The 14470-nt window shown below is 36.9% G+C and overlaps 1 protein-coding gene across 4 annotated transcripts in view; it reads left to right on the top strand.

Moving 5' to 3' along the window:
- The first annotated feature begins 1809 nt into the window (after positions 1–1809).
- DPH6 (diphthamine biosynthesis 6) overlaps positions 1810–14470 on the top strand; it is a 443945-nt gene continuing 431284 nt past the window's right edge. For 2 of the 4 annotated variants that reach the window (XM_043990141.1, XM_043990145.1), the window contains exons 1-2: positions 1810–2039; positions 7112–7206. In XM_043990141.1, the coding sequence (XP_043846076.1) occupies positions 2017–2039; positions 7112–7206 (118 nt within the window). In that variant the 5' untranslated portion in view covers positions 1810–2016. Of the gene's footprint in view, positions 2248–2787; positions 2855–7111; positions 7207–14470 lie in introns of those variants that run through there. The other 2 variants (XM_043990143.1, XM_043990144.1) reach the window with 2 other exon arrangements.

Below are 14470 nucleotides of genomic sequence, written 5' to 3'. Positions count from 1 at the left end.
AGCAGTGTATTTAAGGGAGTAAGATACAATAAAGCTAGAAAGATAATACCAGATTGTTTGCTAGGCAAAGAAGTTTGAACTTTACTTGAAGTAATATGGAGCCATTGAAGATTTTTGAGAAAAGTAAAATGACCAGGTTTTTGTATATAAAAAAGGTTATTCTCTAAATTACCCAGAAAAAAAAAAAGATTATTCTGGCAGCAACGTGAAGTGGAGGGGAAGGATGTGAGATAGGAAGGCCTGTTTGAAGGACAATGTAGTAAGCTAAGAAGGTGGTAGCAGGGGCCTATACCAGGTGGTGGCAGTGTGAATAGAAGAAAGGGGAAGGAAAAATAGATGCTGCAGAAGTGGAATGGACAGGCTTTGGTGACTAATTGGATATCAGGAGGGTTAAGAAAGAGAATCATTAGGAATTAAGTCAAGAATTTTCAACATGTATGATAGGATGAACCATGGCACTACAGATAAAACAGCTGACCAGTGGATGAGGTTTAAGGAGAAAGATAATAAGCTTTATTTTCAATATCCTTATTTCTGTAGGTAGTTTATCAGTGAAAGGGAAGAGAAAAGATAGGAGCTGAACAGAGCAGAATGGCTAAGGAGTCATGTTAGTATTGGGGAGAATTGAGTATATTGCAAGCATCTGCGAATGAGCTGGTGGAGAGATAAATACAAGAGAGAATGGGGGGCGGGGCGCTCAACAGTCAGATGATCAACAAGTATTAATTAAACACTTATGTGCCATGCACAGTGCTAAACACTGGCACTACAAATGCCGTACAAGCAGAGAAACAGTCCCTGCCCTCAAAGAGCTTATATTCTAATGGGAGAATACAACACATCCAGCTCAGAAGCATAGAAGAAAGTATAATGTGCAACTCGTAGAGGGTTGGACTGGGCACACCCCGCCCCCGGTCCCCTTTAAATGGAAGCTCTGGGAGAAGTCATCCAATCAGAGGAAAGGAAAGAAGGGAGAGCCCTGATTGTTAAATTTTCACTGTGAGCAATGACACCTGGGAATGGCAAACTGTACTAATCTGGGCTTGATTATTTTGTGGTTTGTCTTCACAACCGCAGTTTAAGCTTAAAAATGTACCATAAGTTTTTCTCTTCTCCTCGCCTCCCTTCCCCTTCCCTCCCCCCCTTCCCCCCCCTCTCTCCTAGGCCATAGTTATTTGCTTTTTGTCTTCCCCATTTAACTGTCACCTCCTCAAACACAGGGACTACTTTCTTTGTTTTCCCATTCTTTGTATCCCCAGGGTTTACCAAAGTAGATGATACATAGTAGGACCTTAATAAATGCTCGATGACAGCAAAATGAAGTAGGATTAGATGGCTTTAAGTCCCAACTGCCTCTAAATCTAATCTATGATCCTATAAATGCCTGTTTCACCATACTACATAAATCATAATGGAATGCAGTGGGGGCACGGTAGAAATCAGTTTCAAACTTTTTTGGGGAGAAAAGCTAAGGACCAAGGGGGTAAGGGAAAGAAGTGGTAAAAAGAAGTGAAGTAGTATGGAGGAAATATTTCTATCTATGTGTAGACTGCTATTATAGCACCATATGCATTAAAAAAAATTTTTTTAAGTCAACCATGGGGTTTGACCCAACAACTTTCTCCTAAAGGGTTCTGAAATCCCAGTAAATGTAGCCTCTAATTTTACAGGCGTTGCCCTTTCTTGGGGAGCTTCTTTGCCCTCATTTAGGTGACCACAGCACGCCTGAAAGGGGAAAAAATACCTCATCCTCTTTCGGAACGGAGGACGCCATTCTCAACCTATATCGTCCTATTTAGCGTCCCGGAAGTCCAGGAGAACAGGTGCCCAGCAGGGACGCGGTGGTAGCAGGGGTTTCCGAGCAGGCGGTGCTGGGAACCCTAAAGCAGCGGGTCCTAGCCGTGAAGTTGGGAGTCAAGGCCCCTCCCCCCAAGGCGGAAGCAGCGGCGCCGGCGGCGCGAGTTTCCAATATTTCCCTGTTCGCACGCGTTCCGCGCGCACGCCGGGGACCCAGACATGAGGGTCACGGCCCTGATCAGGTAACGCGGACCTCGCCGTGGCCTTCCTCCACCCCGCTATTGTGGAGAAAGCGGCTGCCTCCGACGCCCCGGGGCCTCCTGTCTGTCTATCTTAGCCCAGAGACCTAGTGTCGTGTTGCGATGCGGATCCAGAGCTGGGGCTGAGCCGGCGACCGGAAGGGGCGGAGCCTCCGGGTGGCCTCTAGTGCCCGTCTGGGACTTCTGTGAGGCAGGTTCCCTTACCCTCCGTGGGTTCCGCCTCTCTCTAGTTAATTTCTGGGTCCTTAGCTCATTGCTCCTTCCTTGCGCGCTCCTCCACCCCTTCTCCCCTGCCTACCCCTTTCAACTCTCTGAATCTTTCTCCCCTAACCCTCCCCACTCTTTACCCCCTCATATCCACATCCTCTTGGGGGCAGCGAGGTGGTGCAGTGCTTAGAGGCTAAGGGCCCGGAGTCAGAAAGACCCGAATTCAAATGTAGCCTCGGACAGTTTATTAGCTGTGTGACCTTGAGCAAGTCACTTAACCTGTTTGCCTCAGTTTCCTCATCCGTAAAATGGGATTAATAATAGCACCTACCTCCCAGGGTGGTTGTGAGGATCAAATGTGATCGACACATAAGTGCAATATAAATGTTAGCTATAATTATTGTTATAGAGGAAAAGGTAACAAAAGGCACTTGGATTACGTATTCTTCGACATACTGATGACAGTATTAATATGGAATTTGGAATCATACAGCACACCATCACCATCATACAAAGAAATGTAGAAATCTGTAGGACTTGAAGTGGAACACTGGGCTAATCCTTATCCCTCAGATCAACTGGTTATAATGGTAAAGTAGAAAGAGCCTTGGCTTTTGAATCAGAATACATTTCTAACATTAAAATCTCTGCAAATCTGATTATTCCTGCCTGGACGATGGGCAAGTCTTAACCTTTCTCTGCCTTGGTTTCCTCTTTAACTGTAGGGTTGGACTAGTTAATCTTCAGGGTTCCTTTGAACTCTGAATTTTTCTATCATATGAGTCCTTTTGATTTCTTTAATTTGTAACTCATAACAGTACTGAGTACTTAGTAAACGCAGGTATAATCATTTGCTTAGATTATCTTAGTGGGAAAGCAAGAAAAATGATTTAAGTAGAATCTACAAAAGATGTTAAATTTCAGAGTTTAGCCTGGTAAAAGGATAAAAGATAATGAATGTAATTAGTCTTTGAAAGCATAAGATGGAGGTCACTTATTGGTTCCCAATTTCTGCAGAGGAGTGAGTAAAAGAAAATAGGTCTGAAATGGGGGCAAAGGAGCATTCCAATGATTAACAATTGGAACAAGATACCAGGACTTTAAAAAAGGGTTGATAACTCTTTGTCTCAGAAGATTGTTATTATATTTAAATCAATTAAAAGGCAGAAGGAGGAACTAGACAGTCTTTGTAGGTTGTCAGCACTTCAGTTTCTATGATCCTACAGAAAATGGGAAGTTTTATTGAGTCTATTGAAATATTAAGTCATGAATTGAACACCTAGTCCTTGGATTACCCAGACATTTTTTACTCATCAAAATGACACATTTGGGGAGAGTTTCATATTAAACTGTTACTGAAGATTGAAGTTTATCCTATTGTATCACCTTAGCTATTTTCTAAATAAGATACAAGTTTTTACTTTGGTAATTATATATTATCAAGATTAACTTTATCCCTCCCTTCCATATGTAGTCATTCCATATGCTCCACTATGGCTTAAAATCTGTTGTAGTAACTTTTAAATACAGATATTCTATATCACATCATAAAAGATCTAAATTATGATTTGGTTGGCCCATTTGCTGTCTAAGCAATATGACCAAAAATTTAAATTCCAGGCAAGGAAAGCTTGAAGAAGCTAAAGTTCCTCTGACCATAATACAAACTAATTATGCTGTTACTTTGTCAATATTTTAACTGTGTTATCTCACTTTTTTTCTTCGTTTTTAATCTCAATGTTCTTTTGTAACTTTGTGCGGTTTTTGCTCTGTTGTAACATTATAAAAATAGTAAATTCAAGGCCACCGAGGTGAGACTGATATACTTTAAAATGCTGGTAGTGCAATGTTGTGACTAGTTTGTGTTTTAACTAAGGAAACTTCAACCAATTTTGATCTGACCTCTTTAAACCTGCAATTCAGTTTTTCTCCCTGTTCCACTTCTATAAAGTTGGCTAGATTCCACATGGGCATATGAAAACATGTTTAGATAGAGATCTGCCATTAGGTTATGGGATTAAAATGATTGTCTTTTTTTCAAGATAAGATATTTAACTGTTCCCCTGATATACCAAACAAATTTTATTATTTTTAATTCCTGATGAGATAGAGTGCCATAATCTGGAATCGTGACTAGAAATTGCTTTATTCTTATGCTGTTACTTAGAGGGTAAAAAAAATCAGCTTCCTGAAAACAAAATATAAAGTAATTTCATTTAAAATGAAATTTTGTCCTGAATATTGGTAAAATAGCATCATTATATGGCACTCATGAAAATATGGTTATTACCACATATGTTTTAAATACAAACCTATAGTTGATGCTAAATATAATACAGATTACATATATTGATTTCTATAATACATTTTTATTTTTAAATGTATGTTTGGGGTAAAAATTTATATTTTTATATTTTAAGTGTTTTTACATTTTAGCTTTTTATTGTGACTGTTATATTACATTTTTATTAAATATTAGACAAAAATAATGTAAACATTTAAATTTAATTGTAACATGATACAGTTATTCTGGACAATAACATTTCTGTCCTATGGTGTGTGTTACAGTAAGAGAATGTGGCATAATTTTGACACCTTTGAACTTGGAGTCAGAAGACCTGGGTTCAGGTTCTGACCCTGCTTTTTTCCTCAGTATATGAACTTTGACCAATCATTTAATATCTCTAACTCTCAGTTTTCTCATCTGTAAAATGGAGATAGTAATACAGTACTCACCTTATCTTACAGGATTTGGGGGAAGCTCAACTAAGATTATGAAAATTATTTTGTAACTATAAAGTGCTATATGAATATTAAGGTACTATTAGAAAATGTACTTCAGACACTTGTACAGCAAAGCTTTGGGGTACAAGGAAACCATTTGAAATGAGACATTGTCCCCTGGACAAAAATGACAAAAGAAATCCATATTTCAGATGAATCTTTAGGTTGCATTTCTTTTTTCTTTTTTTAGGTTGCATTTCTTTACTGAATTTTTAGTTTGAACATAAAGATGAAATACTATCACTTTGGTAATAGACGAAAGGTTAACTCTTTTGTCCTGAACATACTTGTATTTCTTTTTATTTTTTTTTAAGTGAGGCAATGGGGGTTAAGTGACTTGCCCAGGGTCACACAGCTAGTAAGTGTTAAGTGTCTGAGGCCATATTTGAACTCAGGTACTCCTGACTCCAGGGCCTGCGCCACCTAGCTGCCCCATACTTGTATTTCTTGATGAAATGCCCTTTGCTTCTTGGTTAGCAGCACTTAGTAGTGTCTGGCACAATGCCTTAACATGGTGCCTGAAACTTAATAAATGTTTATTTATTGATCGATTGATTATAGCTTTTCAAAAGTAGAAAGCTAATTGAGTTGTTCTTTCTGGATAGCCCGCTTAGCCTTCATTATTTAAAACATACAAAGGTCATGATGCTTCCCGACCAGAATGGGTAGGGGTAGTTTCTAATTTTGGTTATATAGCTTCTGATCTACAGTCTCATCACAACCATTCTCACAAATGAGAATGGTGCTAAATTCTAGGTCCAAAGTCAGGACCCTCTTTATCCCATGCTGTCATGAATATACTGGCAATCCTAAGGCATGAGGGGTGGGGCAGTGAAGAGAGAGAAAAAGAAAGGAAATAGAAGAGTGAGAGAGAATCATTGTGAGCAGAACAGAAGGTGAATATAATGGAGAGTGGAAAAGTGCTCCCTTCTCCAACTTTCCAGATTGCCACTCCATGGCATATGTTGTCTGTCCAGTTAGCTGGGCACAAGGATTTGTGTTTGACTATGAAGGGAGCCAGGGATGGAATTGGAATTAAAATGAACAATGTCCATACACTACGTTATCAGGGCAGTGGAATCTCACCTGTTCTTTAGTGGTATAGAAATAGAAACACTAGCCATAATAATTGACACCTATGTAGTGCTTTAAAGTTTGGAAAGGATTTACATGATCTCCTTTAGCATTAGAATTGCCTAATGAAGTCCGTACTACTGATAGAATTATCCCCATTTTATAGCTGAGGAAATGGCTCACTGAGGTGGAGTGACTTTCTGATTTTCTTTTCACAGGGCTAGTAACTGATCTGAACCTAAGTCTTCCTGACTTCTAGGGCTAGTGTTTAGTATCAAGTATCATCAATTTATAGTAAATGTGCACTATCTGTTGCTGGTTCTCAAATACAGGATGCCCTGGAATTTAAGCTTTAATAGCTTAAAACCACACCAAGATTTTTGGGACACCTAGTATTTCACTCAATCCTTTAATCCTTGATGGTTGTCTGTTGTTAGGTTTTACTGTGGTAAGATGAAAAGTACCTTGATTTCCGGGTTTTTGGCTGTTTTGTTTTAACTTTTTTTTTTTTTTAACTTTTTTTTTTCCTTTTGTGGGGGGCAATGAAGGTTAAGTGACTTGCCAGAGTCACACAGCTAGTAAGTGTCAAGTGTCTGTGTTTTAACTTTTCAAGGGACATTTTACTTAAGGAGCATATGTGACAAATATTTGGCTAAAATTTTTTAAAAATCAAGATTTTTGTTCATCAAAATTTTGTATGTTAAATAAGGCTACTGACATAAATAAAGCACCTACCAGATTTAGTTTAGAATCTGAAGTCTTGGATGTTTTTAGTAATTAATGATGAGAAATTATTTCGTATGTATATATCAGCCTTATTCATCCAAATTCATGTGCTTAGGTTGTATGTAATTTGAAAATTGCATTGCTTCTAATTCAGAAGCAATCACTGAAAAATTATGAAAAGTTAAGATAAATACTTATGCTGTAACTTAGTTTTAGTTATTCTTGAATAACTATTATGTAATTATTACTTTTTTTCTCCTCAGTGGTGGTAAGGACAGCTGCTATAATATGATGCAATGTGTTGCTGCTGGGCATCAGATTGTTGCTTTAGCAAACTTAAGACCAGCTAAAAACCAAGGTAAGATTATAGCATTATTTATTTTTTTAAATTATCCCAAAAGGATCTAAGGTGTTGCCCCCCCCCCCAATATGCTGGTGTGTGTGTGTGTGTGTGTGTGTGTGTGTGTGTGTGTGTGTGTGTGTGTGTGTATCATCTGACAATGGTAATCACCACTTAGTTTTATTAACCAACACTATGGAATGTAATGTGGTCACTTTTTACATGGGATAACAGGGTGGTGTCAAGTAAGTAAATGAGATCTAGCAATAATCCCCAGACTTATTTTAAGCATTTGCTTTAATTTTCTCCACAAAAAAAGGTCCTGTCTGAGCGATTTAAAAAAAAAAGTTGTAAAAGTGAGTGGTTTGAATTTCATCAACCCACCTAATGAGTGTTATTCAGAAGGTGATAGGAAGAAAAAAAAGAGCATCTCTCCAACTCCATGTCTCATGACTTCCTGACATAGAAATTTTAATTAGCTCCATCCCTTTACTGTAGCCTGTACACATGACATTCTTAACTGGTTCCTTCCTCCCTTGAAATCTGAATCTGACACTTAAAGGCTTAATTCAAGGCCCTCCTTTTTTTTTTATTAGAATTTTTTATTTTGGAATGTCAGCAGCCTGGGAAATATTCCATATGATATATGACTTGCTTATGATACAAGCACTATTAATGACCTATAAATCATTAAAATAAAGATCTATTAATTATTATAGAGTTTTATTTCCCACATTTTATTGGGGCAGAGAATGGACTACAAGGAAACTTTGAATATAAGTCTTGCACAGGGGTAGGAAAAGCACTGTCTGGGCTTTGTTCACTCACTCTTTTAAAATTTTTTTAATTTAATTTTTTTTTATCCACTTGGGTGTCCCAGTGGCATCTCAAACACATTATGCTATCATGTAGTAGAAACAGTGTGGTACAGTGGGAAAAAGTAAAGGCCCTGGAGTTAGAGGACCTGAGTTCACATCTCACCTCTGAAAAGGACTACCTCTGTGACCTTGGATAAGTCACTTAACTTCCCTGGACTTCAGTTCCTTCATTTATTAAATAATGGATTTGGACTTCAGTGGTGCCAACTCAAATAGAAACAGATTCTACTGGCCAAATATTGACTAGAAAACAACAAATTAACATTATCTATGTTGTATTTTTATTTATTTTGTTAATCATTTCCCAATTACATTTTAATCTGGTTTGGATCCTTCTGAGGAATTTTGTGTATTGCATACCTATGGAAAATTGGACACTTCTGGACTAGATGACCTATATAAAGTACCTTCCAGCTCTAGAGCTATGATCAGTAGGTGACTCTTTCCAACATAGAACTCCTTATATTTCCCCTCAAGCATCTATCTCTCCAAAATCTTTCTATTTCTGTTGAAATCACCACCATCCTTCCAATCACTCAGCTTTGCAACCTTAGAATCATTCTTGACTTCCCTCTTTCCTTCACTCCCCATAACTAATTAATAACCAAGTCTTGTTGATTACATCCATCCCCTCTCTACTCACACAGCCTAAAGTAGGTTTGCTGAGTAATGTTGGTTATTTAATATCATCTCTCACCTGGACTATTATAATAGCTTCCCAATTGGACACTCTTCCTCTAGTCTTTCCTCTCTACAATCCATCCTCCATGTTAAGGCTCTCCTTTTTTAAAGAAGCTTTCTTGATTAACTCTACTTCTAGAGTCATCTTTTTCTTTTTTAATATTCCCTTAGGAGTTATGTATTCACTTCATACCATGTATCATTTACTTGCTTACACATTGATTTGAATTTGTTTTCTGGTTGTGCTGTGTATATTTTTTATACCACAACTATACTATGGACTCCTTCAGATTAGTGATTATAATTTACTAGGATCATGGGATTTGGAGGAAACAAGAGACCCATAAATGTATGCCCAATGGCAGACAACTGGTAAATGGCTGAGCCAAAATTTTAATCTAGATTCTTTGAATCCAAGTTCAGCACTCTTCTGTTTCCCATAATATATGGTAGGTAGATAGTCTTCATGTGGTAGAACTTAATGAATGTTTTGGCTGAATGAATAATGAGCCACTCTGAGATAGTGCTAGAATAACTGAACATTGGTTGAAATTTTTAGTCTAATGCTATTTTTAGTCCAATATTTCCTTTTTTGGGTGGTGCTAGAAGTTATGTGGGAAGGTAGACAACAGCTAGCTAGCTATAGGGCTGACTTAGCAGAGGTGTCATTGTGAGGGGAGATGTTGCTACTGGGGGACTTTGGGAATTGGTAATCATCGTTTCTCCTGGCCCTGGCCCTAGATTTAGAGATGACAGTCAGGTCCTGACTTAAAAGAAACCAGGAAAAAATATAATGTTTTTTAATTTTGTTTTTATTGATCTTCAAGCCTGCCTTGAAGTGAGGGGAAGCAATTCACAAATATTTTTAGGTTTAAAAATGGTATTTAATAAAGCTGTCTTTTTTTTCTAGCACCTAATTTATTTTAGATTTCTATTGTGTTTTTAGTTTCACTAGGTTTTAACAAGAATGTAATACAAAATTTTTTTAACTCATTTTAGTATATAAATGGTCAGTGGCAAGTGGGAGGGGGAACCAGCAAATACCTCAATAGGACAAAAAAACCCAGTTAAGAATTATTTAAAAGCCAGAGTAATAGGAAACAAGGAGATAGAAAGAGGCTCATAGCTTTAGGGTGCCATATATGTATATGGGCAACCAATGGACACAGGAGTTCATTTGAATTTTCATCATTATCTCTAGAATAATAATCATAAAAGATATCTTAATTAATGTTGGACACTATACAGAACAGATTTGATGGGCACAGTACTTACCCTGTAGGAAGAAATATAGGGACAAATATATAGTGGACAAATATCTATTTGAATGTAAATACAGGGTGTCTCAAAAATCATGGTGCAGCTATTAACACTTAAAACTGCATTAAGACTTTTGGGACAACTTGTATTACATAGCAACATGAATGAGAAAGGTGAAATATTTATATTATATACAAATATAGTGTATTTCTTAGACTAGGGCCAACTTTTCAGACTGCAGAGGAAAAATTTAGGAGCTTGGTCTTCTCTAGTCTAGAGCCTTGGACAGATTATTTTGTACCATAGTTTCTGTTTTGAGAAGGTGTTGTCATTCTTCATACTTGTAGGAGAGATGGTTCTGTAGTGGAAGTGTGAAATAGTTTATTCATTCATTCAACAAATATTTATTAGTTACTTGCCATGTGCCAGGCACTATGCTAGGGGTTGGAGATGCAAAACCAAAAATGAAACAGGTAAGTCAATACAAGAGCTACATAAAATATTCACTTTGGGGGCTGTGGAAGATTTACAGGACAAATAGAGATGTTTATATTTTTCCTAGATCCAGTAGGGAAGTATTAAAGCTTCTTGAGCATAGGAGTGACGTGATCAGACCTGTAATTTAAGAACTTAAATTTGGCAGAAGATAGATTGGAGAGAGGATTGAAGGCAAGGAGATCAGTTAGAAAGAAGCCTGTTGTACTGGTCCTGCTGAGAGGTAATGAAAGCCTGAATGAATGTGGTGGTTGTATGAGTGGAGAGGAGACTGATGGGAGAGATGCTATGGAGGTAGAATTGAGAAGCCTTGATTGACTGCAGATGGACAAAAACTGTTGCTGTACCTTGCACATTAAAAACAGAAATCAGATTTTCCTTCATTTCTACTGTTTGTCAAACAAGGAAATCCATTTGCTATTTATGGTCAGATCAGTCAATTGTATTTTTCAAAACATAGGTAGGGATTATCATCTAAAGATACAGATACTTTACAGTGTTTTTCCCCAGTGGAAAAATTTATGTATGTATTATATCATGTCACTAGCACATGATCTCTTATTTTCTTGTGCCTCAGGGGTATTCTAGGTAGGATAACATGCAAGGAATGAGTGAAAAAAAATAAGAAATAGAAAAACTGATTTTAAAAACCATCAAGAAGTAAAGGGGAAAGCTAAGGAATACATACTATTGGAATAGTATTAAGATAAAATTTTAAGTTAGACTATATATATTCAAACAGAAGGATAAAAGATGTATGTAGGATTATAAAGGGTGGATAAGGATTCAACAAATTTTGATTTGAGCTAAGAAAGAAGACCCAGTTTGTCAGGGAATAAAAGATGTAGTGAATAATTGACTGGCTTCTCTCTTCTCAAATAAGTTTTACAGGGAGCATAATAAAGAGTAAGGAATAGAGATGGCTACAGAGTCAGAGCAATTGGAGTGAATTCATATAGATGAATTCTCAAGAGTTAGTATGGAAATGACTTTATTCCCATCAATAATGTGGACTCTTGTCATAACATTCATAAAACAATCCTGTTAAGTGTGTGGTAGGACATTTTGTGGCAAGTTAATTGAGGTGCTCCAGGCAACAGTGGAGCCTTTTCATTTTTATTTGATCTCATGCTAACCATTGTCTTCAAAGCCTCAATTAATAAAGTAACATGATAGTCAGGACTAGAAGGATCATTAAAAGAAATTGTGTTCTTATACTAACATCTATATTTTTTTCCCTCCAACAACTCAGTTCTTTATATGAATTCATACATGCCTTAAAAGGTAAGTGTATTTTTAGGTGTCATGTGAAGTAGGGGTGAGTACATCTCATTCTTCCATTTAGAATAAGAATTACAGGGTAAGGAATTTATAATGATGGAGTAAGCTAGAACTTAACTTTATGGATTCAGAAACTTTAAACTCTCTCCCATTTTTTTAGATTGTTTTACCATCTTACCAGATTGAGAGAAGACAATTATATTTGTAGGTTTATTCTTGTGCACTCAGATTATTTGACAAATAAAAATTCAAATGTAAATCTTACAAAGGAGAGTAAGAGGCTCATTATGTTTTCCTTAGGTTTTTGGTTATTTTAGACTTTTAGTTTATGGGCTTGTTATCAAGATTAATTTTTAAAATCCCACATAGAGACTATAAAATCATGTTAGACATATTTGTATAATTCAGTTCATTGTGCACATATAGTTTGATGGTGAGAAAAAAATGAGTTAGCAAATAGCACTGATTCCAATTATTGATGGGCATAGGGGGATCCAATTTTTGAATTCTGTTTGCATGACTTTTTTTACACTTTGTGGAAAGCTTATAAGCAATTTAAACTTGTGCAGTGTCATAAAGTGGCACAGTTGGAATTGTTTTACTATTAACAGGGTGGATCAATGAAATGTTTAAACACTTTTTTTGTTTTTTTGTTTGTTTTTTTGTGGGGCAATGGGGGTTAAGTGATTTGCCCAAGGTCACATAGCTAGTAAGTGTCAAGTGTCTGAGGCTGGATTTAAACTCTGGTACTCCTGAATCCAGGGCTGGTGCTTTATCCACTGCGCCTTCTAGCTGCCCCCTAAACACTTTTTAATAACTTAGTATTTTTTGATAATGAAAATTATGTTAGACCAACACCGTGGCTTACATATGCAGATGTTCAGAATGTTTGCCACTGGCTTCATATTTTTGCACTGACTCATTTTTAGATTTTCTCTTTGTTCTATAAATCTTCAAGGTTAAATGAGTGTCAAATCAAATCAGCAAATGCTTATTGAATGCCCACCCGGAAATAAAGTACTTTGTTTCTAGATGGTATTAACACCAATTTATCATGTGACCTGGATATGGTACCTGTTTAGAAGGTCAATTTTCAATTCCTATCATTAGAGTTTTTATACTACTGTGGCATTTCCCATTTTCTAATAACACTTGAATTCCTGCTTCCATTGCTTCAGGAACAATTCTGTCATCTTCAACATCTGTTTGTTAATCTATAATGCAGACATTAAAACACATGCCTAAAGCTAACCTATTGACAATAGCAGTGGTTCCCAGTCTTTTTTCAGTACAAGCACATCTTTTTAATATAAAAGATTTTTCTTTTTTGCTGACCTTCACATGATAATAGTTAAACTATTAGCATCCATTGATTAAGAAAATACACAATGAGGGAAAAACTGCTACGAATTCATTAATACTTTTAAATTAGTTTGTAGTTTTTTGTTTTGTTTTTGTTGTTTTGTTTGTTTTGTTTTGTGTTTTAGTGAGGCAGTTGGGGTTAAGTGACTTGCCCAGGGTCACACAGCTAGTAAGTGTTAAGTGTCTGAGGCCGGATTTAAACTCAGGTACTCCTGACTCCAGGGCCGGTGCTCTATCCGCTGCGCTACCTAGCTGCCCCTAGTTTGTGTAGTTTTCTAATCAAAACAGCATCTTCAGACATTTGGGGAAAGTACATATATGTGCAAGATGTTTAGTCTGTTTAAGGTATGCTTGATTATTTATGAGTTCGCATATATATCAAGGGATCCCTTACAATGAATCTGGGTCTATAGCCTACTGCTAAAGTATAAAATCCTAATCTCTTATCCTGGCATTTACGGCCTTCCACAGGCTCATTTCAATACAGGCTCATTCCAGTAAACCTTTTTTTAGTCTTATTTTCACATGATTCCCCTTCATGTCTTCTGCATTCCAGCTAGATTAGTGTGGTAGTTCTTCTCCATTTTGTCCTGCTCTTTTTTGCCTGTACTTTCATCTAATTTTCTATGCCTGAAATATATTTTTTTCTCTCTGACTGTTCAAAGCTAACTTCCTTCAATTTTCTGTTGAAGTCCTTGAAATCTTCTCTGTTTCCCCCATTGGAAAGTAATTTTTCAAATGCAAATAAAAACAACTGAGGCACCACCTCACACCTATCAGATTGGATGGAATGTGGGAAAACTGAGACACCACTGTCCTGTTTTGAGTTGTGAACTGATGCAACTATTCCGTAGAGCAATTTGGGACTATACCCAAAGGGAAACCAAACTATGCATACTGTTTGATCCAGCAATACTGTGGTCCATATCCCAAAGCAATTAGAGAGAGACAGAGAGAGAGAAGGACCTATTCGTATAACAATATTTATAGCAGGGCCTTTTGAAGTGGCTAAGAATTGGAAATTAAGACGATGCCCATCACTTGGGGTATGGCTGAACAAGTTGTGCTATATGATTATAATTGAATATTATGGTGCCATAAGAAATGATGAGCAGGATGATTTCAGATAAACCTAGAAAGGCTTACATGAACTGATATAGAGTAAAGTGATCAGAACCAGGAGAACATCGTATCAGTAACAACAATATTGTACAATGAACAACTGTGAATGACTTAGCTATTCTCAGCAATACAAGTGATCCAAGACAATCTCAAAGGACTCAAGATGAAAAATGCTATCTGCTTCCAGAGAAAGAATTGATGTT

The sequence above is a fragment of the Dromiciops gliroides genome, chromosome 2 (assembly GCF_019393635.1).
Source record: "Dromiciops gliroides isolate mDroGli1 chromosome 2, mDroGli1.pri, whole genome shotgun sequence".
In the NCBI taxonomy this organism is placed as follows: domain Eukaryota; kingdom Metazoa; phylum Chordata; class Mammalia; order Microbiotheria; family Microbiotheriidae; genus Dromiciops; species Dromiciops gliroides.
The sequence above is the reverse complement of the archived record's forward strand: the minus strand, read 5'-3'. Positions and strand labels throughout refer to the sequence as shown.